Genomic DNA, 23,707 nt, shown 5'->3' with positions numbered 1-23,707 from the left:
TGTTCTGGTGACGGAGACAGCGTTAACATTTGTCTGTTTAATATCTTCGTTTTAAAGAAATCAATATATGCGATTTGAAATCTGATCATGTTAACTTGATAATAGTTTCCATCGATTCCAACATAATCTGTTACCCGGATATAACATATTTCTAGGTCAAATAAGCAAATTTTGAATTTTTTCTGAAATAACACTGTTTAAGACTTTAAAGGAAATCATAGCATTAAATTGCTCTTGGAATTCCCCTTGTTATAAATACGAAATAAAAAATAAGCTTCGGCTGTGGAAACTGAAGCACCATCAGAAAGGCAACACATGTATCCCAATCATTTTAGCCATCGGTAGACATGAAAGTGTAAGCAGGGAACGCAGAAGTAAAGGTAAAAATGGCGTTTCAAATTCTTCAGGCATGTTGGTACGTATACTTTTAGTCTGAAGCAAAACATCAGTCTTCGGTAACTTCGGTTGTTCGGATCAGCTAAGCTGATAATCTCTGGAATGAAAGGAATAGGATTCAGTTCCTCTTCCCTAACAAGTCTGTCATGGTTAAAGAAACGGGTAGGGAGCATAATTTTGAATGAAATTATTGGGTGTTCTATGGCAAATTTTTTTTTTTTAACCTGGCGTGGCCAGAATTTGCTTCCTGGTCAAAGTTACATGTAATACCTAAAGAAGTTATATCACATTTCACCAGTCCAGATGTGACTTCTCCGAAACTGGAACTTACTTATGTTTCAATAATCAAATGTAATTGCGTTTCTTGTCCCAACAGGTTTTCATCCTTATAACTGCACTGTGTGCGTTAGTATCAACAATGCAAATGAAACACTACCAAGTGCGTATATGTACGACGAGGCTGTTACTCCAGTTATAAGTGACGTTACTCCAGCAAGGGGAGGCACTAAGGGAGGAACTAGAATTACTATTTCAGGATCCAATTTCGGGTACGATCGTTTCATACCTATACGTAATAAAAAAAACCAGCAATTAAGGTAAACAATTGTTCTCAGAAAAGGAATGCTTACATGGAGATAGATCAACATTTAGTCTTTTATATCATTTCAGGAAAAAAGTTACACTGATCTCGTTGATATTCAATTACACAGCTTCATCTCCCTTATTGGCAATTGCTATCTTACGTCACAGTTATTTTTAGATAATATATAATGTCTAACTGTGCATATAATAAAATGCGTATTTAATGTTGGTATTTAAATGCTCTTTTGCGGTATAAGTTAATGTTTATATGTCTCGGTCTCGTATACCTTACTTTCTTAAAAAGAGCATAGTAACGTCCGAATAGGCTAATGTTAAATAATTAAATATGTTGAACAGAATTCAAGATACAGCTGGAGAATGTGTTTCTTCAGTTACGGTCAGTGGAACACTTTGCAACATCATTTTTTGGTCGAATACTCGTGTTGTTTGTGTCATCGAAGCTCACTCGAAATCGGAAAAAGGATTTGTGAAACTAAAAAATGGGTGTAACGGAAAAGCTAAAGAGGTAAGCTTTAAAGAGTAAGTCGAGTAAACGTAATATAATCAGCTGTTGTATTGAATCGGATTTTTTAAAATGAATAATGTGTGTATATTCCTATAACGTAAGGCCCTTAGAAATAGTCATATCGAGAACGTGACATTGAATAATATCATTCAGAAGCAAGTATCTTGGTAATAAAATGAGCATACGAAGTCGCGCTCTAAAAATAAAATATTTGATTTTACTGTTATCTTTAAGGTTTACTAGTATATTATTATTGTTAAACTAGATTTGAGATACAGAGTGATGTCCCGTTAGAATATACAACGTAGACTGTAACAAGTGTGACACGAACAATTGTTATGATTGGAAAACGATAGTGAAAATAAAAATTTCCAACAGTAAACAATTTCATTAACTCGAATTTAATCTGATTTAATTTTATCTTCAAATAGGAATCATCGCCTTATCAACACTAAAAAGCTCTTTACATGTTATTGATTATCACATTTCAGATTAATGCTAAATTCCATTTTGTTGATATGTGGTCATCTGTGTTTACGTGGGGTGGGGCGGCACTTGGTCTGCCCGCGGCTGGAGACATCGTGGTCATTCAAAAAGGACAAACAATCGTACTCGATGTAAACACGCCAATTCTCAAAATGGTGGTCATCCAAGGTAAGGATATATTTCTTCTACAAAACAATGACCTTTTCGGATCTAATAACTAGAATTTAAAATTTAAAATTCGAATTAATAAATTCAATAATCGACTGGTAATGTAGTTTTGTCTGCCATACGAGTGATACATTTATGGTATTCAATGTCAGGCGAATAAAATATGCGGGAATTGGTAGCATTAAAGTTGACTCCCGGCTCTAATGACGTCACGGTTGACAACAAGAATGTGCGCCATTTTTAATTGTCCACTCAACGGAATTTTAACTTTTTTGTTATTTGCTGGTAGGTTCTACAAATATGATCAGGTATGTTTGTATATCAATAACTCATTTATGTACCTTCTATCTTCCGGTCATTTTGCAACTAAACAGAAATCCGCGACAATAAATGTAAAATATTTGTTAGAGTGGTCAAAATTGCATCGTTACTGGATACATTATTCGTTATAAATGTATTTATTTATGTGATTAATGCACGAATACATTCGTTTAAGGTGGAGAACTGATATTTGACGACCAAAATGTGGAACTCCAGGCAGAAAATATATTAATAACAGATGGGGGACTCCTACAGGTACATACAAAGTTATTGGTATATTCCAAATAAATGCGAGTGACTCTAAAGCAATTTATAAGCCGCAGTATACGTTTTTAGCAAGAAATTTCGAAGCCTACCAATTTCAAATGCTGTCCTACTTTCGAATTTGTTTTTAACATGAAATCTTCTCCTTCAATTGTTCGGCCATTAAGATGATGGTACACATCGTAAAAATTGAGTACAGAATAGTTACATTCCTCATGTTATTGTTTAAACTGCCCGAACGATCCTTATCTTGTTTAAATGTTATTAATCATACTTTTTTCAGGTTTGGTCTATTCTCAAAACTTATTTAGAACATACATTTTGATTACATGGTTTTGTTTTGTTACCGTCTGGTTTGGTTTTATAGGGTTTAACGTCCTATCAATAGCTAAGATTCTTGAGAATGCCTTAATGTTTGTAGTTTATGCGTGCAAGTGTATATGTCTGCAGAAGGCAGGGCATGTTGGTAAAGCTACCTCCTTGTAATAGCGCGGATCTGATGCCAACTTTAAAGTACTATCTTCAATACCATGCCGAAGGCATTCATCATAGCATTTCGCTTTGTCATATTATACGGACAAAATATGCACTCGTTGTGTCTATTTCCCTTATTGCTAACGTTAAGCAGGAAATAACTATCGTTTTCAGGTATTGGTATGTCACTGCTCTGGATCAGAATCCATTGACCACCTCGTTCAGCATAATAGTCAAAAACGTGATGTCACCAAGCAAGGCAACAATGTACTCCAAGATATTCCAATTATCTCGGGCTGGTTTTAAAAGCAACTATTTTCTTGAATAAGGCTTACAATCGATATTTTGGCTTATATTAATTCCAATGATAAGCTGATTGTATTTCATCACGAAAACCTCGAGACAGCAAAGTGGTACGCATCTGAGCCTATGCTTTATTCCTATTTCAAAACATATATCGGCAGCGACGCTTGATGCACGCATTGTTACAGACCCTACGTTACAGATATCAAATAGTTGATCGCAACATTGATGTTTCTTCGTTCTAAACAGGTAGGCACAGAAGAGAAACCATTCCAGCACAACGCCTTTATCACACTACATGGACACTATCGATCAAAGGAACTTCCAATATACGGAACAAAGTCACTTGCTGTCCGTGAGGGAACACTAGACTTACACGGTAATTTAGCATCCAGGCTTTAGTATTGCACATCGAACCATTATCCAAAGTTAGAAATACACGTTAAACAAGAATCTAAAAGTACGACGCACACGACTCTCAGGATTAACTTGTATCTATAAGTTATGATTTTTTTGTATTCGATTTAGAGATGAATTAAAATAACAAGGAAGATAACGAAAAACATATTTAACAACATACGTTTGCTAATAGTTCCTGATAGGTTTTAAACTTAGTACTGAACAGGATGTACGCATTATCTTAAAAGCTAAAAGCAATGCTTTTAGTAGCAAAACGTTTTTGATGCTCTTTAATTATTCAGGAAGGCATGTTCCTATTACCTGGACAAAACTTGGTGAGACTGCCAACATGGGTGAAACGAAAATTAAATTGCGGCATACAGTCACGTGGCAGAAAGAGGATCAGATCGTTATAGCAACAACAGGTGGAACGAGTTCCTATTCAGAAAGCGAGGTTTTCACAATAGTTATGATAGCGGACGACAATAGGACTATTACGCTTAACAAAAACTTGACAAGCACACATCTAGGAGTGTCCGAATTGTTGGCAGGACGGGATGCTGATTTCAGCGCCGAGGTTGGATTACTTTCTCGTAATGTGGTTATTAGGGGACACAGCGACCCGCAGTGGACGAAGAAGGTCAAGGAATGATCCGATGGGTTTAATGAAAGTATGTTTTTATATTTCATATACACATTTTTTGTCAAGACATAGATATATGTGTTTTATCATTTTATTATATTCAAATGTTAATGATCTTGACGATAATATTCAATTGCTCTCGGTATCAAATATCGCTTCCTACCCTGCCTACATGAAAAACAATGATAAATCTTTCGATCACGTATTTTTCAAAAATATGATTTACCATTATTAATATCATAATGCATATTCATACTTTTAAAGATATTCTGTCATTGGTCTTTTACAGATTTCTTTGCAACACAAACATGCTATCAGGGTCGAAGTGGAGAAGAGATGGGGAGTGACCAATTCGGAGCTCAGGTTATGATTCACACTACAGACCCAGCAAAACAGCTGACCACAAGCCGTATTGAGTATGTCGAGTTCTATCACGTTGGACAAGCTTTCCGAATTGGTCGCTATCCGATAAACTTCCATGCAACAGGCGATATGTTGGAATCTTACGTTCGTGGATGTAGTATTCACCGATCATTTAATCGTGCTATCAACATTGTAGATACACAAAACCTTCTCGTTGACAGTAATGTGATTTACGACATCAATGGTGGAGCTATAGTTTTGGAAGAAGGATCTGAGACAGGAAATATAATTCAGTACAATTTAGCTTTGCTTGCCAAATCCACTGTTAAGTTATTGGTGAATGACATTACACCAGCAACATTCTGGATTACAAACCCTAACAACACTGTGCGTCATAATACTGCAGCTGGTGGAACACACTATGGATATTGGTTCAATTTGGATTCCGTATCTGGTACTCATTATCCACAGATGACACCTTTTGCTGAATTTTACAATAATACTGCACATTCGTTCGGATGGGATGGTTTGACAATATATCCGAAGTACATTCCACGTGTGATGTTTGGAATAAACTCATATTCGTCATCGCCAAAAGCTGTATTATTAGAAGACACTTTTATATGGAATTGTGAAAAAGGACTTGTTCTCACTGATATAGGGGCCATACAGGTCAAAGGGTTAGTCGCCGTTAATAATGTTGAAGCTGGATTTACAGGGGATCTAATAGTAGACGGAAACGAATATGCCGACGACGGACCTCTGATAGAAGACTCATTAATCGCCGGTCACGTTTCTAGTCTTCCGACACTAGGATGTACCAAAGGTGGCGTTGCATCTCCCTACAGATATGGCTTCACGATTCGTAATGTCACCTTTGTCAACTTTGACCAACCTGATTGTGCAGCATTGACAGTTACTAAGACACCTGACAGATGTTCCGGAAACTGTGGTGGGTTTTTATACAAAACTCAGAATCTAACATTCCTAAATGTAGAAAATCGCATAAAGAACGACTGGATTTGGGAATCTGTCTTCGAAGACGCCGATGGAAGTCTTTGTGGATATAAGTCATGTAAGGTTGTATCTTGTAGTGGAACATTACCCCCTAATTGTACCGTGTTTTCAAACTCATCGACAATTTCTCTATGTGTCTGTCCGTCAGACGTCACACTTATCAGAGTTGCTGTTGTTAGGTTTGTTGTCGATGGATATAACAGATATCCTACTCTCTTTTTAACCAATAATTTTGGAACAACTGTAAGCAATTACCGTTCAAAAGCCATATTACCATCATCGGGTTGGATGTCATATTTGGTGTCAGAGGAACCCTACTTTTGGCATCTTTCTTATCCGGCGAAAATGACAAATGTGTCTTGGGATGGATATTTCTATAAAATGCAGGTAACTAATATAGGAAAATCTTTAACCTTATGAACTTACATTAAACTACATTGGTATTGTTAAGATTAGTGTTTAAAGCGTTTTTCTAAAACGGTACTTATTGAATTTTAATACTGAGTCATATTACCGTATACGCTTCTGTTAAATGCTAATGGCTAACCCATATTGCTGATCTCAGGTTGAATTTTCTTAACATTTTTTTTAAGGTAAATTCATATATACCAGTATGTTGAATAATATACATTTTAATAAGAAATGACGTTCAGCATAATTGGTTGTATTGAATATATGCATTGTTATTAGTTCTTGCTAATGGTGCTTGCGGCCGTATTGCCATATTGCATTTCAGTATGGAGATCATGTAATGATAACACAGACGTTGCGAGGTGAACCAGACAGGTTTTTTATAAATAATAATGAACGTAATCCTGTGAATGAAACATTAGACCCGGCGACACATTATCATGGTGACTGGCAGTACAACGAAACAACGGGCAATATAACAATTCTTGGTTAGTATATCGTCGAACGACACATCATAAAGCTTGACATCGTATGTAAATATAGCATATTTGACATGTTTACCTCTATGGTTCTTTTTGTGAAAAAACAACAACCGTATACCAATAATGTGTGCTACTGTGAACGTTCATATTTTAGTGTTTTTCTAATTTAAGCGCTTCAAACAAAGCGCTAATTTATGATTTTAAGTTAATGTATATGACTTTTTGTTGCAAAAGTTGCGAATACATCAAAGTGCTAAGCTGTAAAAAATCGATAATAGCAAACATTTGTGTCCGCTTAAATAAATACACTAACTGTTTTAGCTCCACCAAACGTTTAAGATTGATCGTATACAATAACTATGTCAACAACTAAAAACGTTTGATTTGCTTATAGATTGACTGCTTATTTTTTAATATTATTTGATTATTTATTAATCAACATGCTATTTTACATTAACTACAGGACTTCAATATAAGTTGACAAATAACAAATGTGCATGCTGTCATATTTGAACTCGTAGCTATAAACGGCATTGACGTTGACGTGCGCATTTTGTATTATTAACCGACGTTTTGATAACGCAGTTAAAGATTTAGTAACTGTGTAGTCTTTGATTTTTCAATTAATGCTTACAGGAAGGTGTATTCAATGAAACGAATAAATGTCATCATAAGTATGTAATCCAGTATCATACAGTATAATGACGTTGTCACACATCAATTCAATCATTTAGAAATGTATTTATATTTCAGTGTCATATAGACAGCGTGGACGCATTATTGATGAGGGACCAAGGGATATATATGTTTCACTACAAATAACCAAGTGTTTATACCGTGGATGCATCTACCCTACATCACCACCTACAACGACACCAGCGCCAGCGTCAACGTTACATACGAACTGGTCATCTCCTACGTCATGGCCCAACGACACACTTCCCGTTACTGGAGATAACGTGAATATCACAAAGGGTAATGCAATATTGTTTTGTTTATTTAAAAATGCGGAACACCCGGTTTGTTTTTTAAATGTGACAGTTTCGGGTATAGACCCAGGCGGAACTGCAAATGTTTTGGATAACTATCAAACGTATAAGTGGTGAAACACTACAAATTATTGATTTTATATATTTTTATTACTTAATATAATACCTTAGTAATGTCCTTTCAGCGCACTCTTGTAACATATTAGGAAATAAAAGAACAATGTTGTGCATAAAAAGAAGACTAACAATGTAAATATATTGGGGCATCTTTATAATTTTAACGAAAACTTAACAAAATAACGCATTTTTGTGCAAATTTTGCCGCGACGGCACTATGCATGTATTTTTTGGTAACTTTATTTGAAAGTAAAATATTAGAAATATTCAGATGCACGAATGTTTGGTACAGTATTAAATGGAATTGGCTGTTTCCAGTATATTTGCACTAGGCTAAATTCAAGTTCGATATTAATGTTGCACTGTTTGCAAATCGTGTGATATATTAAATGAAATGACCCGAGTGGAAACCGTGATGTTTACGGCGATCTGTATTAAGTACCTGACAATGATCTCGACTTGTACCTGGTTGGAAATTGTTAAATACTGACGTGGAAAGAAACGCATGTATTGATTATTATTAACACACAGCATAAACAATGATCCGATCACTTCATACATAAACTAAAAACAACGTGTTTATTTCGGGTATGGGAATTTTGTTAAGATTGTTTTACTGCATGTTTTCATTACTTCTACTATTCTGTACTATAGCTTGTAACAAATATTTATGTAATAAGGTTATGGACAAAGTTGTAATTTTACCTTTAAAGCTATATTTTCGTTTTACAAGGAATATGGATGAAAGCCGACACGGTGATACCAACGCTTAACCTTGTCGTTATATATGGCGTCTTGGAGTTCGACCATGGTCCAGAAAATGGTTCTTACCGCATATTCACTTTCAGTGCAAGGGACATCATAATAATAGGGGGGAAACTCATAATCGGTTTACCAGCTGACCCCTTCCTCGGTCATATAGACATTATATTGCGAGGCCAGAGACACAACTCAGAGACACGACTGGAGCATACCAATATACCGATAAATGCCAAATGTCTCGGTAAATACATTCTTTACTTACATTTCTTAACATCAATGCAATGTAGACACACTCGTTATCAGAACATTGAAAGAAGAATTTATTTTGTTGGTTTACAATTCTCTATAAATTCAGCTATAAATTTCCGTACTTATTCACGCCAACACCAAAATGCATTGAAAGTCTTTTCCATTATTATCCGTGTAAACAGGTGTTTATGGCGGTCTCGATCTACATGGCAAGGGCACTGGTATAACATGGACAAGACTAAACAGAACAGCAAATCCCGGTGAAAGTGAGGTGACACTTGTACAAAACGTGACCTGGGAGATCGGGGATGAAATTGTCATCGCCCCGACCAGTTATGACATATGGGAAACGGAAACATTCACTATCAATAACATTTCTGACGACGGCTTCACTTTATCATTGAACGATTCCCTACGATTCCGACACATAGGTAAATATGTAAAGCATCTTTGGATTTAAGCAAAATCTTCCGTTAATATTTCTTATTTTATTGGTAACTTTTGATTTAGATACTATATCCTGCCTTGTATCAGGCTATTCATAGTTCGTGATGTACCAGCACAAGCTACTCAAACGGGAAGGGTCTGTTATGCGTTTATTCACATAAAATTCATATATATATATATTTCCATTTGCTCTGCATTGTCACTATATAACCTTATCAAACAAAATAGAAAGATTTCAGATCATAATTCTCATTTCATTCCCATTGGTCTAGCGATATAAAGACCATGTTCGTGACGTCGTGACTAAATGATGTCGTTTTGACCGACGTCACTATATTAAGTGTATTATTGACGTCACGAAACAATAACAATACGTATTCCTCGTGGTAACTGATCCGTACTACCGGATTAAACAATGTAACTTGCAACAATTTATGTAGTTCTGTTGTATAAAAGGTGAATATCCTCACGGTGGAATTTCTTGATTAAATTCTTGAAATGTAATTGATGATTTTGGGTTTATTTCCATCAACTTTATTTTTTGCCGGGAACGGTCGCGTGTAATCGTCACGTCACAATAAAAGGTCCCGTTGACAGACAGCGCGAAATTTGACTTTGAAATGCGAAAACAGGTTTGAATTATAAGAAAAACTAAAATTAAAAACGGAAATTTAAGTATTAAATTGCCTTCTTTGGACAGTTATTTTCCTATAATTCTCACAGGATTATAGGACAATAACTTTCCAAAGAACGCACTTTAATGTTTAAATAACAGCACGCTGCTTTCTAATATGTCGCAATGAGTTATTATTGAACCGTAAAATAAATTCAACTAGATTCATATGAACCACTAATCTTAAAGTAATCATTTTGGAAAGAAATGATATTATATCATTGATATGTAGTTACCTAACGCCCAACATATATGGCCAACATGTATAAATTTGCTCATTTCCAACCAGTAAACCGAAGCTTTTACACTAAAAAACCACCGAGTCGATTTAATCTACATATACAATGAAGTATATTTGAATTTAACATCCACTGAGTGTACCAGGACACGTTACGTTGCTATAGCTAGTCAACTATCAAGCTAATGACAATACTTTACCTGCCAAACGACTTTTCAAATTACAAATGTATCTGAAAAGAAAAGTACAAATGATCATAAACATTGGGTGATCATTTAGTATCCCGTTATGTGTAGGTTAAGTTTTGAGATTAAAAAAAAATGATATATCCTCTCTGCGGTCTGATTTCCTGCATACTCAATCAATCTGATACATTTTTTCTGAAGTTTTGTTTTTGCTCCCCGTTGCTGAACATATTTCAGCCAAAACATTATGTCTCGTAGATTGAATATTTAAAAAAGCATTTATCATTGAGTGACTCTGTCATTATAAAAGTTTCAATTAGTTTGTTAATATTATATTATGGTGCGTTGTATTACAATGTGGTTATATATACATGTTTGTAATTCAATCTTGTGCCTTCTTTGTACAGCTCACGAAGAAATGATCAATGGTAAACATATTATAATGGCATCTGAAGTGGGACTTCTGACCAGAAATATTCGACTTCAAGGGGAGGTAAACAGTGCCGACATGTACGGTGGAAAAGTGATAGTCGGAACGGCGGAGGCTAACGGTAGTATCTATAAAGGTAAAATACAAGTTTGTAAGTATGGTAACTCGTACGTCTAAACATTCCAAGGTACTAAACTAATATTAAAAGCATCAACGATTTGAATGACCGCTGCTTTTTATTGACAGAGTTTGCTAAAAAATACGGTCAGGAAATTCCAATTATTTTGCATTGTTTAATCAAACTAACAGTGCAAATGAGAAGGTACTACGAAGTCTATTTTAATTGAAAATTCTCAGTAGTGGTTCTGTAAAAATTAAAAAACAAATAGACAAAAAAAGGCAAAATAGTAAGGAATGAAGATAAACCCTTGTCAAATGATAGTTTAAAAAAAATATTCAATCACTTAATTATTAAATTTTTACTTCAATGTTATAGCGAAATGAATGTGTTTGAGATGTATAGAGTTAATATATGTATCTTGCCATTTATAGGTTACGCAAGTCTCAGCAACGTCGAGTTCCATCTCACAGGCCAGAAAGAGTACACTCACGTTATTCATAGGCAGTTTTCCTTGCTGTATAGGAACGCCGCGAAAGTCACTGAAAACACATCGTCATCTGTGACTAAGTGTGTTTTCCACGACGGTTTTTCACCAGCTATTGGAGTGTATGAATCAAACGACCTCGTTCTGATAGACAACGTCATTCATCACTCGTCGATGCAAGGTAACACCAAAGCTTAACACGTTTTAAAAGTTAATATCTGTGTTAGCTGCCCAACGATTAAAATCATATCGATACGATGAGGGACATTTAACAACCTTACATACATAAAGAAAACTAAATTGAAACAACATGTTAACAACTGCATACATAAGTACACAGCGAAACGATCAGATGCCTGTAATTATTTAAATATCAAATTCTTGTATAATCTTTGACATATAGTTCTACCTGACTGAAAATCCATGAAGAAGGCAGCCACCACATCATTTGCACGCATCCATCTTGCACACAGGGGAGGCCGTCCTTAAATGACCATAGCTGTTGATAGGACGTTTAACAATACTAAACCAAATCAAATCATAGGCGGTCCTAGAAGGGTTGTTGCGTAATATTTATCAAATCTTTATCAGATCTTCAAACGATGATCTTTTACTTTCTTTGCTCTTTACTTTACTCACAGGTATTATTTCCAAATACCATTTGGAAAATCTTAATTGGAATATGTTACAATTACTATTTGCCACTGTGACCAACATTATTGTATTGAAATTACATAACTATATGCAAAAGCTAAACAGTTGTAATTCTTACATTACTAGAAGTGCTATCAATGACGTATGAATTTACATAAGGGCCAGGTGCATTTTCAACAATGGGACCAAAGGGGACATATATATAAAAGTGATAACAAAATTACATAGGACTGTTCGGTAGACATCTTGTTTTTTCGATCTATTATAAAGTACGATATGTGTAGCTAGGGATAACAGGAAACTTGCAAGTGTAATTTGATAAAGATCCCTCCAGCAAACAAATTGTATATTTATCTGATGTGTGATACCCTTGATTTATCAAGGAAAAATATGAGCTTAAATGCAAATAACGCAGAGGTTGTATGAATATTACGAACATGATACAATAAGAATACATTTCAGATTCGATATAGCCAAAACATATTTTATTAACTGCATGGTTTTCTAGATTTGAAGTTTTCTTATGAAATACGATTATATTTCAGCAATTAAAAGCCAATCATTTAATACAACGATTCAGCGAAATCTAATTGTATTGGTAACTGACAGTAGACTTACTTTCGGAGCAATACATGGACTTCAAGGACGACACATGAAAATCAAGGACAATGTCGTCACCGGAACATATGGAGTCGCTTTTCACGTCCCCGGTGTTGAATGTGGCGCCACAGCCGGTGGAGTAGGAAACGAGGCACACAGTTCTGCAATAGGTGTCGCCGTGTACCCTGACGATGATTTAGTTCAAAGCTCGTGCTACCAAATATCAAACTATTTTATCTGGAAATGTCGTGATATCGGAATATACTACAACAACCGACTGTCTGTGGTTACACGGAACAATGTTCTGATAGAAAATACGCTGGGACTGTATCACTCAGTTATTGGACCTAACGCTGTTAATCACGAGTATGCCACTAAATATTGCAACATAACTCACACTCTTATCATCGGCGCAACCTCGTCGTTTGATTGTACATCTGACCGAATCAACTCCACTGGTATTTCTACACAGTATAGAGCCGGGCACGTTGGTATGGATTTCACTTCATTTATGCAAGGAACTAATGGTGCTCCTAGTTCCTCTCTGGTTGGAATCAAGACCTATCCTGCAATCATGGGGGCGACTAATGTCGATGGTGGGTATTATCAAATAACATTTGATAAATCTAGTAATGTACTAACTGTTTATTTGCAGCAAAAGGAATTGATTTACTTCTGTTTCCTACAAAAGATTTGTATCTTGTTTCCCGATTATCTTTACTTTACTTATTTCTAAACTACGCCAGACTTCGTTTAAATGTATAGGCTAAAGCGTATCATTACTAGTCAAGGTAATAAAAGGACGTGCATTGCAGTAGTGTAATGAATTCGTTAGAGAAGAAGGCGGTATGTTGATGTATTTGTTTCCAAGCGATAGCGCTTATATTTGATTTGATACAAATATGAATTTTAATAATGAATATGATTCCCGGCACGCTCCTCATGCTTTTATCCATTTTAAATGCTTCTTAATGCATATACTATTTAATTACGCACCAACTGTATGTGTTTTATGAGTATTTCATCTCGTTACATGCAAAGTACTAATCACTTTGTTTCCATATGCAGGCGTTACTTTCGCACATTTTAACACGGTATGTGGTATTAAGGATATCATGATTACAACGAACAAGGCTAACGATGACGGACAACACCCAGTGATTACTAAAAGAATCATAGTCTATCAGTCGGACAATCACAATTTTTTCTTCATTGATCGGCCAAATATTGAGTGAGTTAATAATATTCTATATCAAATATGTTAAAATTACGAGTACAAAACTTCCATGTAGTTATTTCTCCTTAGTATTTTGTTTTCTTATAGCAAAAACAGTACAATTGTCCAAAAAATATCAAGGATCGAACGAACGTATTTTTATGAGGAATTATGTCAATATATTGTTGTTAACACATCGACTTTGATTTTTGTGAAATAAGCAAATATGCATACAGATATGTAATTTGATTATGAACAAAAATATTAAACAGAAATTAAAAACAAATTAGAATTGGGAAAGTAGTTATACGTAATCCATTATATGCCGTTTTATAAAAACAATATGAAAATGCTTTGAAAATATAGATTACATACATTTTGTGTTCGGAACAGAAAAATAAACCCGAGTGACTGTGTTGATATGGACTGTGATGGATTGAAAAAGGCGCTTATAAAAGATCAAGATGGGTCCTTTCTTGGAACAAAGGGTGCTGTCATATCCCAGTCGGAATGGGAGTGGAACGGTGATTCGCGAAGAGGACTAGGGGACTACAAAATACCCAGAGAAATGCTTACTACATTGGAGGGTATACGTGTCAATGTCAGTAGCATCGCACCGCACAAAGGTAGCTTACATGTATATTAAGCATTGTCATTTCGGTAGCACTGAAAATGCAAAATCACAAGATCAAAAAAACAATCCCTAAAAGAAAAATTATTGAACGAATATCAGCCTTAAAGAAAAGAAGTGATTGCCTAGGCATCACACAAGGCTAAATATAATGTGAAAGCTCGTCTTGCCCTAATTATGGCATCCGTATACAAACTTTACAGAAGAAATTCAGTCAAATGCTAGTGAATTTGACATCTGACCTTGTAATTCAAATGTCAATAGGGAACTCTCTCTATCCCTTTTATAATGGGGCATCATCCATTCAAATTGGTTTAGATGTACAGGATTATATCATGTAAAAGATAATATTCGAAAATTAACGGTTCCCCCAATTTTATCTGATATAGCCACTAAAATCTCGACCTTTGACATATTGACTCTTACATCATCAGCATATCAAACTAATGAACAGGGCAACGACTATATGCTCCCTCGTTTTTCGGTTTGGATATTAAAAGTGTAATGTATTGATACAGGAATTGTACGAAATGATCAGTGCCAATACCGAACTGCCTGGCAAGCCTACGAGTGTCACGACCTTGACTATCATATGCTGATAATAGAGAGTATGGACCCCGATACAGAGACTCGGCGTCTGTCTCCAGTCGGAATACTTGGAGACAAGTATTTGGATCTTATTAACGGACCCCAAGACCACAGCAGTTGTAAACATATGGCATGTCGGAAAAGACTCTCTACATTTATGGCTATTGTCGCTATAGGTAAGTATTACAAGACAGTACACGTGCTAGCTTTTAATGCTGCATTGATAAAACAAAGAACCTAGAACGCAAAACACAAACAAATGAATCAGTGTTATTATTATAAGCTATGTTTAGCAAGTAAAACATATGAGCCGAATCATTATGAATGTTCATGTATAGTTATCGCATACCTGATGAATCCTCAGTTCTTATGCGACGTTATACAATTGCAAATACTTCATACTAAATAGCATACCGTTTTATTATCTATTAAGTCAGAATGCCTCATTATTTAAAACATCGAACGAAAAAAGATTGAATTCCGATAATTCTAGTGCCATTTTATTCTGTTGTAACGCACCGTTTTATTATTTTGCGACGTCAATTGTCCGTCACAGTTTGTTTTTCAACAAATGTAAGTTTTTTTACATGCTTATATGTTGTTTATGATTAAGATAAAACCAAATTGCTGCCTAATTGTGATCGTACACACCTTATGCTCTACATCAAAACCCGTATTATCCCTACTTCAGGTGAAATGATTAGTATGGTTTTCTCATTCATAGAATATCCAAAACTATTACAAATAAGTTAGAAATGAAATGCATGTTATAACGTTTACGATTACAACATTTAACGCGGGTTCAATTATATAAGCTTCTGAATTTCAACATACTATACAGGTCATATTGTTTTTTTAGGAAGACAATATTTAGTACACTTTAGCAGCACAAGCCCGCAGGAGCTCCGACTTTTCCTGTTAAATTCAAATGAAGACGAGGCTGTGACTCTTGGTATTTGGTACTCGCAGTCTAACCGCCGAGACGTATACACTGGTGATGATCTTGTACTAGCACAAAACGCTAAGATAGTAAATGGAAAGTATATAGTTAACCCTCCAAGTTTTGTAGGAGAATTTGTTCCCGTATCAAATTCTACTGATGCTACAGGAACAAATTATTTTGACAGAGATTTAAACATATTATATGTTTTAGTCAGAGGAAGCAACCCAGTAAAGATTGTTACAAATCCTAGTTTTATAGTGTCTTTTCAAATCCCTGCATTAACACCAGAGGAGTTTTATGGGGAATCATTGATACGTAATTTAGCTGCGTTCTTCGACGTGCCTCCGGAGAAGATCAGAGTGGTCAACATTGTCAGGGAGACTACAAGACGGAAACGTGCTGCGTCTGAAGATATTACGATACAAATAGAAATCAGCGACCCTCCAGCTACAAGTAAGAAGCGTTAATAAAATATTTAGTTTATCCATATTGTTTTTTTTGGATTTTGTAAAATTTAATTAAAATCCTGATAATTTAGAAATCTAATTCTTCGCTTATTTGAAAACAAAGAGTTCCACTTCCGATACTTACATTTTTTCTTGGATTTGGAATTATTCATGACAGATTAGAAAGCTGACAGTTTTGCTTGTGATTGGTTCCAGAAATGAATGAAAGAATTCTTGCGATAGCGTGGATATAATGCCGTCTCTCAAGTCCTTCCTCACTAATAATACTATGCTAAAGACATAACACAGCATTGCACACCGTCACATTATACTGGCATCGGGTAATTTAGTTGCTACTCTGCTAAATGTTCGGCATTAAGGGCAAACGCAACATTTGGTGAACTGTTTTCAGCATGTGTTCGGGTCGAATGATGTGTAGGAATAATTTTCGGCATCGGATTCGCGATATGACAAGGAGGCATATACACTGTATACCGCATCCAGGACACATACACACAACACGTGTTTCCTATCTAACCTGTCTTCTTTCTTTTCTATATAATTTCCGTTTCAAGTGGTGTCTCCCTAGGCACCCGTCCTTAAATGACCCTGGCTGTTGCGAGGACGTTAAACCCCAAACAAACATGCACGCATTTATTAAATGCATACTGGCACGTCTTTAAACGACCTCAGATCTTAAACATTACGGCCTTTATATCTTAAAGCCTACTGCAACAGCAAAGGTTATAAGCAAATGGATTCCTAGGAAAATTGAGTAGATAGGACAGAAAGACATAAAAGTGAATTAAATAAATAAAAACAACCCAACAGGATTGCAGGGTTACGACATGTGTTGCCTATTAAAGTTATTTATTGCTTTTGTCAATATATAATTTTCAAACAAGGAATATCTCTATTGAGTTTAAGATTACTTGTTGACAAATCAATCCTCGATTTGGCAAAAGGGGAGTTGAACTGCTAGAAAGTCTCTTTCTAAGATTAGCAGGAAACAGCAGATTCATTATTTATCCGAACCTGGAGGATGTTAATTATTGTCACACACAATTGAGGGCCACTTTAAATCCATTTGGATTGGTTTTGTTTGGTTAAGTATTGTTTAACGTCATATCAACAGCTATATACATTTACGGACAGTCTCCCCTTTGTGCAAGATGCATGCGTGTAGCGTATGTGTGTGTGTTTTGGGAGGCTGCGATATGTTCGTGTTTGTCTCCTTGTGAAAGTGCAGAACTGATCCCGATTTTATAGTGCAACCTCACTGAAATATACTGAAAAAGACACCAAGCAGGTTACCCTACCCGGTCACATTATACTGACAACGTGCGAACCAGTCGTCATACTCCTTAATTACTAAGCTATATGCAGGAGTAGAAACTGTCATTTTACAGACTCTGGTATGTCTCGGCCAGGGGACAGAGCCCAAAGCCCTTCCTCACAGGGGCGAACGCTCAACTAAAGGCCAAAAGAGAGACAGTGTCAAGGGAGACGGTAGGAAGAAGAAAGTTGATTAGAATGAAGAGAAAGATAAGATCGCAAATTTAGTCGCCTCTTACGATTATTTAATGGGGGCAGCAGGTACAATTCTTACACCCTACATGCAGGGACTCGGAGAACCATTTTTCCATAGGCCCGAGTGAATTTATAAAATCCGTCATAGTTATATAGTGTGACACATTATAAGACAAGTGTTTTTAAATTCAACAGCTGCAAACGCAACGGTCAACGAAACGATGTCAACAGATGCTCTCATGAATATGTCGGCGAAGTTTATCAATGAGGTACAAGGTGGAGGAGATATGAGCGAAACACTTAACATCACTCTTAAAAGCATTGCCATAAATGAACCGATTCCCGATCTTAGCGATGAAACACCACTAGAAGTAAAGGATTCTCCAAAAAACTCAAAAGGCATGCTTAGGGTTCCTAAAGCGATGAAATTGGTGATAGAACCGGTACCGACACACGAAACAGCACTGTTTGCGACACAACCGTGCTTAAGGTTCTACGACGAACAGGTATATGTAACGCCAGCTTATATAATTATTTTGAATAAATGAAAATAATCCAAATTTTGAAGTCATTTAACAGTTTTAATTAAATCGAAAACCGATAGTACCGTAATAAAACAAAATCAACAATGTTGACGAATATAAAGGTTCCTTTATTCACAAACAATGTATGTAAGAAACGTGTCCGTCGCAACGTTTCAAGACCGACTGGTCCCTGAGTCAAGCTCCATATGTATGGGTCATACCTTGATAAAAAGATCAGTCGGTCTTGAAACGTTACCACGTTTAATACGTACAATTAGAGTATTTGTTCGTTGTTTAATGATTAAGGTTGTACATAGTAAAATTTTATATTACATATTTCAAAAATTATGAACTTTTAAGATAGTGTAATTGAATTGATAATGTCGATGCTGAGACTGATGTACGTAAGGTTTCCGAGGGTAAGATAATCAAAGTAAACCATGCATAGATAAAATTTGCAAATGGAAATCCTTCTACTATCCATACCTGCATAGACCATTGCACTCTTCTTGAGAACATAACAGCATGCAACACAAAATTTCTACACCCAATGCAACATTTGCGGTATTATTTAAGAGTGTTTTAGCCATTGTTTTATGTATGTTGACCTGATAGTCGTATTTCAATTATAACCAAGGTGAAGTAGCGGTGAAATTATTTGAAAAAAAATCCCTCTACAATATTAAATTATTCACTTGACCTTTTTTCATTCAACAGGATAACGAAATAGAAAAACTTGGCTCAATCGCTGACCCTTGGAAAGTTACAGCTACTTTGTCACCAAGACGCTCCCAGCCTAAAGCTCATCTCTATGGAGGAACGACTACGGAAATAGTAGGGGGCTGGGCAAACTTCACTGGTCTCCGGATTTCGCACTACGGCACAAAGTTTTCTATTGCTTTTAAAAACACATATCCTGTCGGCAAAAAACCAATGACAGCTCAATCCAGTTTATTTTCTGTTGCAAAATTAACTGTAAGAAGTGTAATTAATGTATCTACAGGTGCATTTTTTATCGAAAACGACACAGCAATACACGTTTACCTCGTAGACGATTTAACAGGAGAACGAATCAGCAACATATCTTGGAGGGTAACTATGTTTTTCTTTTGTTTTGTTAGTCAAATGTTGAAATTACCCATGGTATTGTCTCCTAATTGATTTATTGACTATCAAATGAAGCTTGTTCATCCATTATTGTTTGATCAAATATCATTGCAGGGTCATAAATGGAAAGCTACGGTTGATGTAAATAATAAAACAGGCACCGAAGATGTCATAGCAGGTTCAAGAGAAGTGCAGATTGATCCTACAACTGGTGAAGGTGTGTTCGATTCTTTGGGCTTTGATCAGATAGGTATCTACTATTTGACAGTTCATGTGACGTCATCACCAGAGGAGTATGACATCTACGGGAATGTGAAGGTTCAAATGCTCCATAACAATCAATTTAACTTATTGAACGATAGTAAAGCTATTGTAACTAATGTGACAATGGTGTTCAAAGAAAACTACAGCGCAGTGGTAGGAAACAGCAGCGATCAATTCGGAGAAATGGTGGTCGATTTTCTCACTAAGAAATACCCGGATGTATTATTCGATGCAGTGACGGTGACAGAAGGTATGCAATGGTTATATTCAGATATCAACTTGACGTCTTTGTTGGGTAATCAGTTGTCCGTCCGTCTGTCTGTCCGTTTTTTTTACTTTTGCACAATATTAATGGAAGTAAATGGAGTATGATTTTAAAATTTTACAATATGATTTTCCCATGCATCCTATTTCTGCTAGGTAATTTATCGAATAATCAGCCATCTTGGATTTTAACATTAAAACATTTTGCTCTTAACTGGTAAACATTTTCTTATGACATTATGAAGCAAATACAACAAGAAGTTCACTGATCGAAGGTCAAGGTCAAGGTCATCGGATCAAAGGTCAAGGTCAGATTTTATATCTTTCAACTGCTTAACATGCTATGTTGACATTATTAATCAAAGTTGGTCATAATCAAACAAAGTATTAACTGACCAAAGCTGAAGCTCATTGGCTCAAAGTTTAAGGTCGGTCTTAATATAAAATATAAAAACATATTACTTTGCAGATTGTATGTTAATGAGAACATGAGATTTTAATTAATCTTGCTTGGTTTACAAGAAGGAAAGTCCAGTGTTCCTGCTTTGTTCATTAGGTCCCCGTATAAAAGATAAGGTTGCCCTATAGTAATCACTCTGTCTGTCCTCAAATTTTGTTCCTGACTGATCAAATGTTCAGTTCTGACTTTAACCCTGGCTCTTGATGGGGGAGGCATTTAAGGTGAAATAAAACAAATCAAAGCTAACAAATGAGTTATGCACCGGTATTTACATTTCTGTTAGCCCAGCAAATATGGAGGTGGAAGGAAAAAAGACTCGCATCATAGTACATGTAAAATGTATTTTTTGCTCCCTTGCGTTTATTGTCATTCTTGGCTCTTTTGCTATCCTTTCCTTTATTTGAATGAAATATAGTTAGTTGTTTATATTTAAATAACGTCAAAGATATACCGTCAAAATTATGAAGTATCCTGAAAATCAAACTGTTTTAAACACGTTTCTGTTTTTATTTTATATATCTAAACAGGGAGTATAATCGTTACCTGTGTATTGCACGGACATCCGATTACCACCAACACCACAATATTGTCCCTTGCTGAAGATGTTGCGTCTGGCTTGAACTTCACCTTCAACGGCTTCAATATGCAAGTGGCAGAACAACTGCTACTAAATGGAACATCTATGTATCCTGTAACTATCATCTTATTGTTATGTTCTATATTTTTCAAATTAAATTTAACTTAAATTGAAAACCAATATAGATAATAGAAGTAAAGGAAAATATATCACCTATAACGTTAATTGTAAGATACTTAGTCAGTACAAACAAACATATGTTTGTTATCAATCGCACTACAATTGATTATTATTTCAAGTATTGGTGACATATATTAATATCACTGAAGCAAACGTATTGTATTACCTCATTGCAGACAACACCAATCATCCGACAATCTACCTTATCAACCGACAATGGACAAAACACCCCTACAACGGACATTGAGCAGACTAATTCAACAACCGACAATGGGCTGTCTACCACAACAATCAGGGACAAAGATTCAGGGGTACCTCCTTCCAGCGACGGACTTTCCCATACAACGCTGATTGTGATTGTCATCACACCATTGGTGTTTCTGCTAGCAATAATTTTCTTCGTCATCTATATCAAATCCAAAAGAGCGGTTAACCCGAATCCAGGAGGTAAGCACTATTTCTGAATTTAAATTTTGTGCATAATGTGTAAGACACTTTAACATTATAAAATCCGACACCATATATATCACTTTGTGTTTGTAAGCTAAATAGCATACTCTACTTAGGACGTTTTTGGGCTCACTTACTCACAGAAAACATTTGTGATATATTTCATTTCAATAAGATTTGATAACTTCAAAACATTTTGGATAACATGTCTTCCGTAGAGAACCTTTACAAATACTATGTGTATTTGCTTTACGCCCATCAAAACAGAAAAGGTCATTATGATAGGTCATTAGAGCAAACAAATGGTCGACAAAACATAAATGTATAAATGTAAAATTAAGTAACGCGGGAAAAGACAACGTCAATTTGAATATTACAATTGACTATGGTGACTCTTATTTTATTAAAACGACCAACAGCTTTCACAAACCAGTAAAATATATCTTGTTGGACGGTTAGAGAACGGTTTTTATATAGCGCGGATTTAATGCAGATTTTAAAGTGCTACGTCACAAAAATACCATGGCGACGGCACCCAAGAAACACTTTCATTTGATTTCAAAATTTGCTAAATAACAACAACACACCGAAGTGTTTTAAAAACAAAATGTTTGAATGAATTTTCTGAAGAACATCTTGTATATATATTCTACGGTAAAGCCATAACATAAAATATTTTGTAACCTTTTGTTTCGTTTGGACCCCGATTTATAATTTTCACGGTTGATCAATAAATCTATAAAATAAAATCATGACTTTTACTTTTTGGGTTAACTTTACGTCTTCGCAAACTCCTTAATTTTGCTGAACACATGTTCCTGTGGAAATATAACCGAAAATAAGGAAAAAGGTAGGACATGAATGACAAGATTCTAATGTCTTGCAATTAGGTTAGCAGATATTACGTTACTGATAAAAGTACGTGAAGTAATTAAATTAGTAACATATTTTATATCAACACCCTCGATCATATTGCAAACCGCGAGCATAATTATGTCCATATACAGAACTTGTACTCTTACATTTAAGAGAAAAATAGGTGTGATTTGTTTTTCTTTTACTTTCAGAGTTTTTAATGAAAAACCTAGCTGGAAGTTTCGGTGACGGAAGAAATAATTCGAACAAAACAAAGGAGTTTTCATTCCAATCGTCAACACGTATGAACTCTACAAACAAATCTAACCAACTGTCTGTGACCAATCAGCAAGGTAGTTTAAATGTTAAGCCGTCCAACTTGTACTCCGAAGTTGGAAGCCAGCCGCGAATATCGTTCCCTGGAAGCATACGGTCAAATCGAACGGCGGACTCCAACCAATACTTGAACAGGTTGTCCTTCAGCGACAAGGATCTTGGTTCCCTCCACTACTATACAGGTAATGGGCGTTGGAGGTCGGAATCAACTGAGGTTTCGAACGATAGTTTGAAACATTGAACTTAATTGTTAAATGATCATCGAAAATTCACGCTTATATTATCAAAATTACTTTATGACGTCTCATAATTAAATTGTTATTTGATCGAACATTTTGTATTTTGTAATTCAATGGCCGAAAGCGGAGGATTGCATATATAATTTGTTTTTAACACAAACCTGCCAGCGATTATCCTTATGAATTATACAAGCAGTCATGAGTAACGTATGATCATGCTTATTATTATCATAAACAAATCCATAATTCAAGTGTTTTTATATCACGAATTACTATTACCAATATTGTGTAATGTTCGAGCCAGTTGTATCAC

The 23,707-nt window shown here is 35.5% G+C and overlaps 2 protein-coding genes across 2 annotated transcripts; both read left to right on the top strand.

Annotated features, from left to right (window-relative positions):
• Positions 1–877: 877 nt before the first annotated feature.
• Positions 878–4,943, top strand: LOC110443471 (fibrocystin-L-like). The gene is made up of 7 exons (XM_021487697.1): positions 878–944; positions 1,336–1,504; positions 1,996–2,158; positions 2,655–2,734; positions 3,770–3,899; positions 4,222–4,590; positions 4,852–4,943. Exons 3-6 carry the CDS (start codon positions 2,023–2,025, stop codon positions 4,569–4,571), a joined length of 696 nt encoding a protein of 231 aa, XP_021343372.1. The 5' UTR covers positions 878–944; positions 1,336–1,504; positions 1,996–2,022; the 3' UTR covers positions 4,572–4,590; positions 4,852–4,943.
• Positions 4,899–23,396, top strand: LOC110443468 (fibrocystin-L-like). Its single transcript, XM_021487695.1, has 18 exons — positions 4,899–6,329; positions 6,679–6,841; positions 7,589–7,810; positions 8,675–8,944; positions 9,135–9,383; positions 10,903–11,061; positions 11,478–11,711; positions 12,730–13,380; positions 13,853–14,015; positions 14,394–14,626; positions 15,150–15,395; positions 16,079–16,615; positions 18,334–18,644; positions 19,380–19,637; positions 19,884–20,283; positions 21,285–21,448; positions 21,691–21,961; positions 23,032–23,396. Exons 1-18 carry the CDS (start codon positions 4,899–4,901, stop codon positions 23,394–23,396), a joined length of 6,327 nt encoding a protein of 2,108 aa, XP_021343370.1.
• The last annotated feature ends 311 nt before the right edge of the window (positions 23,397–23,707 follow it).

This window comes from Mizuhopecten yessoensis, unplaced genomic scaffold, assembly GCF_002113885.1.
Source record: "Mizuhopecten yessoensis strain PY_sf001 unplaced genomic scaffold, ASM211388v2 scaffold716347, whole genome shotgun sequence".
Taxonomy (NCBI): Eukaryota; Metazoa; Mollusca; class Bivalvia; order Pectinida; family Pectinidae; genus Mizuhopecten; species Mizuhopecten yessoensis.
Note: the sequence above shows the minus strand (reverse complement) of the source record. Positions and strands in the feature narration are given on the sequence as shown.

Coding starts and splice junctions, on each gene's coding strand:
- LOC110443471 (XM_021487697.1), top strand. CDS start 2,023: ATGTGGTCATCTGTGTTTACGTGGGGTGGGGCGGCACTTGGTCTGCCC. Junction 2,735..3,769: donor CAGATGGGGGACTCCTACAG/GTACATACAAAG, acceptor CGTTCTAAACAG/GTAGGCACAGAAGAGAAACC. Junction 3,900..4,221: donor GGGAACACTAGACTTACACG/GTAATTTAGCAT, acceptor TTAATTATTCAG/GAAGGCATGTTCCTATTACC.
- LOC110443468 (XM_021487695.1), top strand. CDS start 4,899: ATGGGGAGTGACCAATTCGGAGCTCAGGTTATGATTCACACTACAGAC. Junction 14,627..15,149: donor TAGCATCGCACCGCACAAAG/GTAGCTTACATG, acceptor GTATTGATACAG/GAATTGTACGAAATGATCAG. Junction 21,962..23,031: donor GGTTAACCCGAATCCAGGAG/GTAAGCACTATT, acceptor TTTTACTTTCAG/AGTTTTTAATGAAAAACCTA.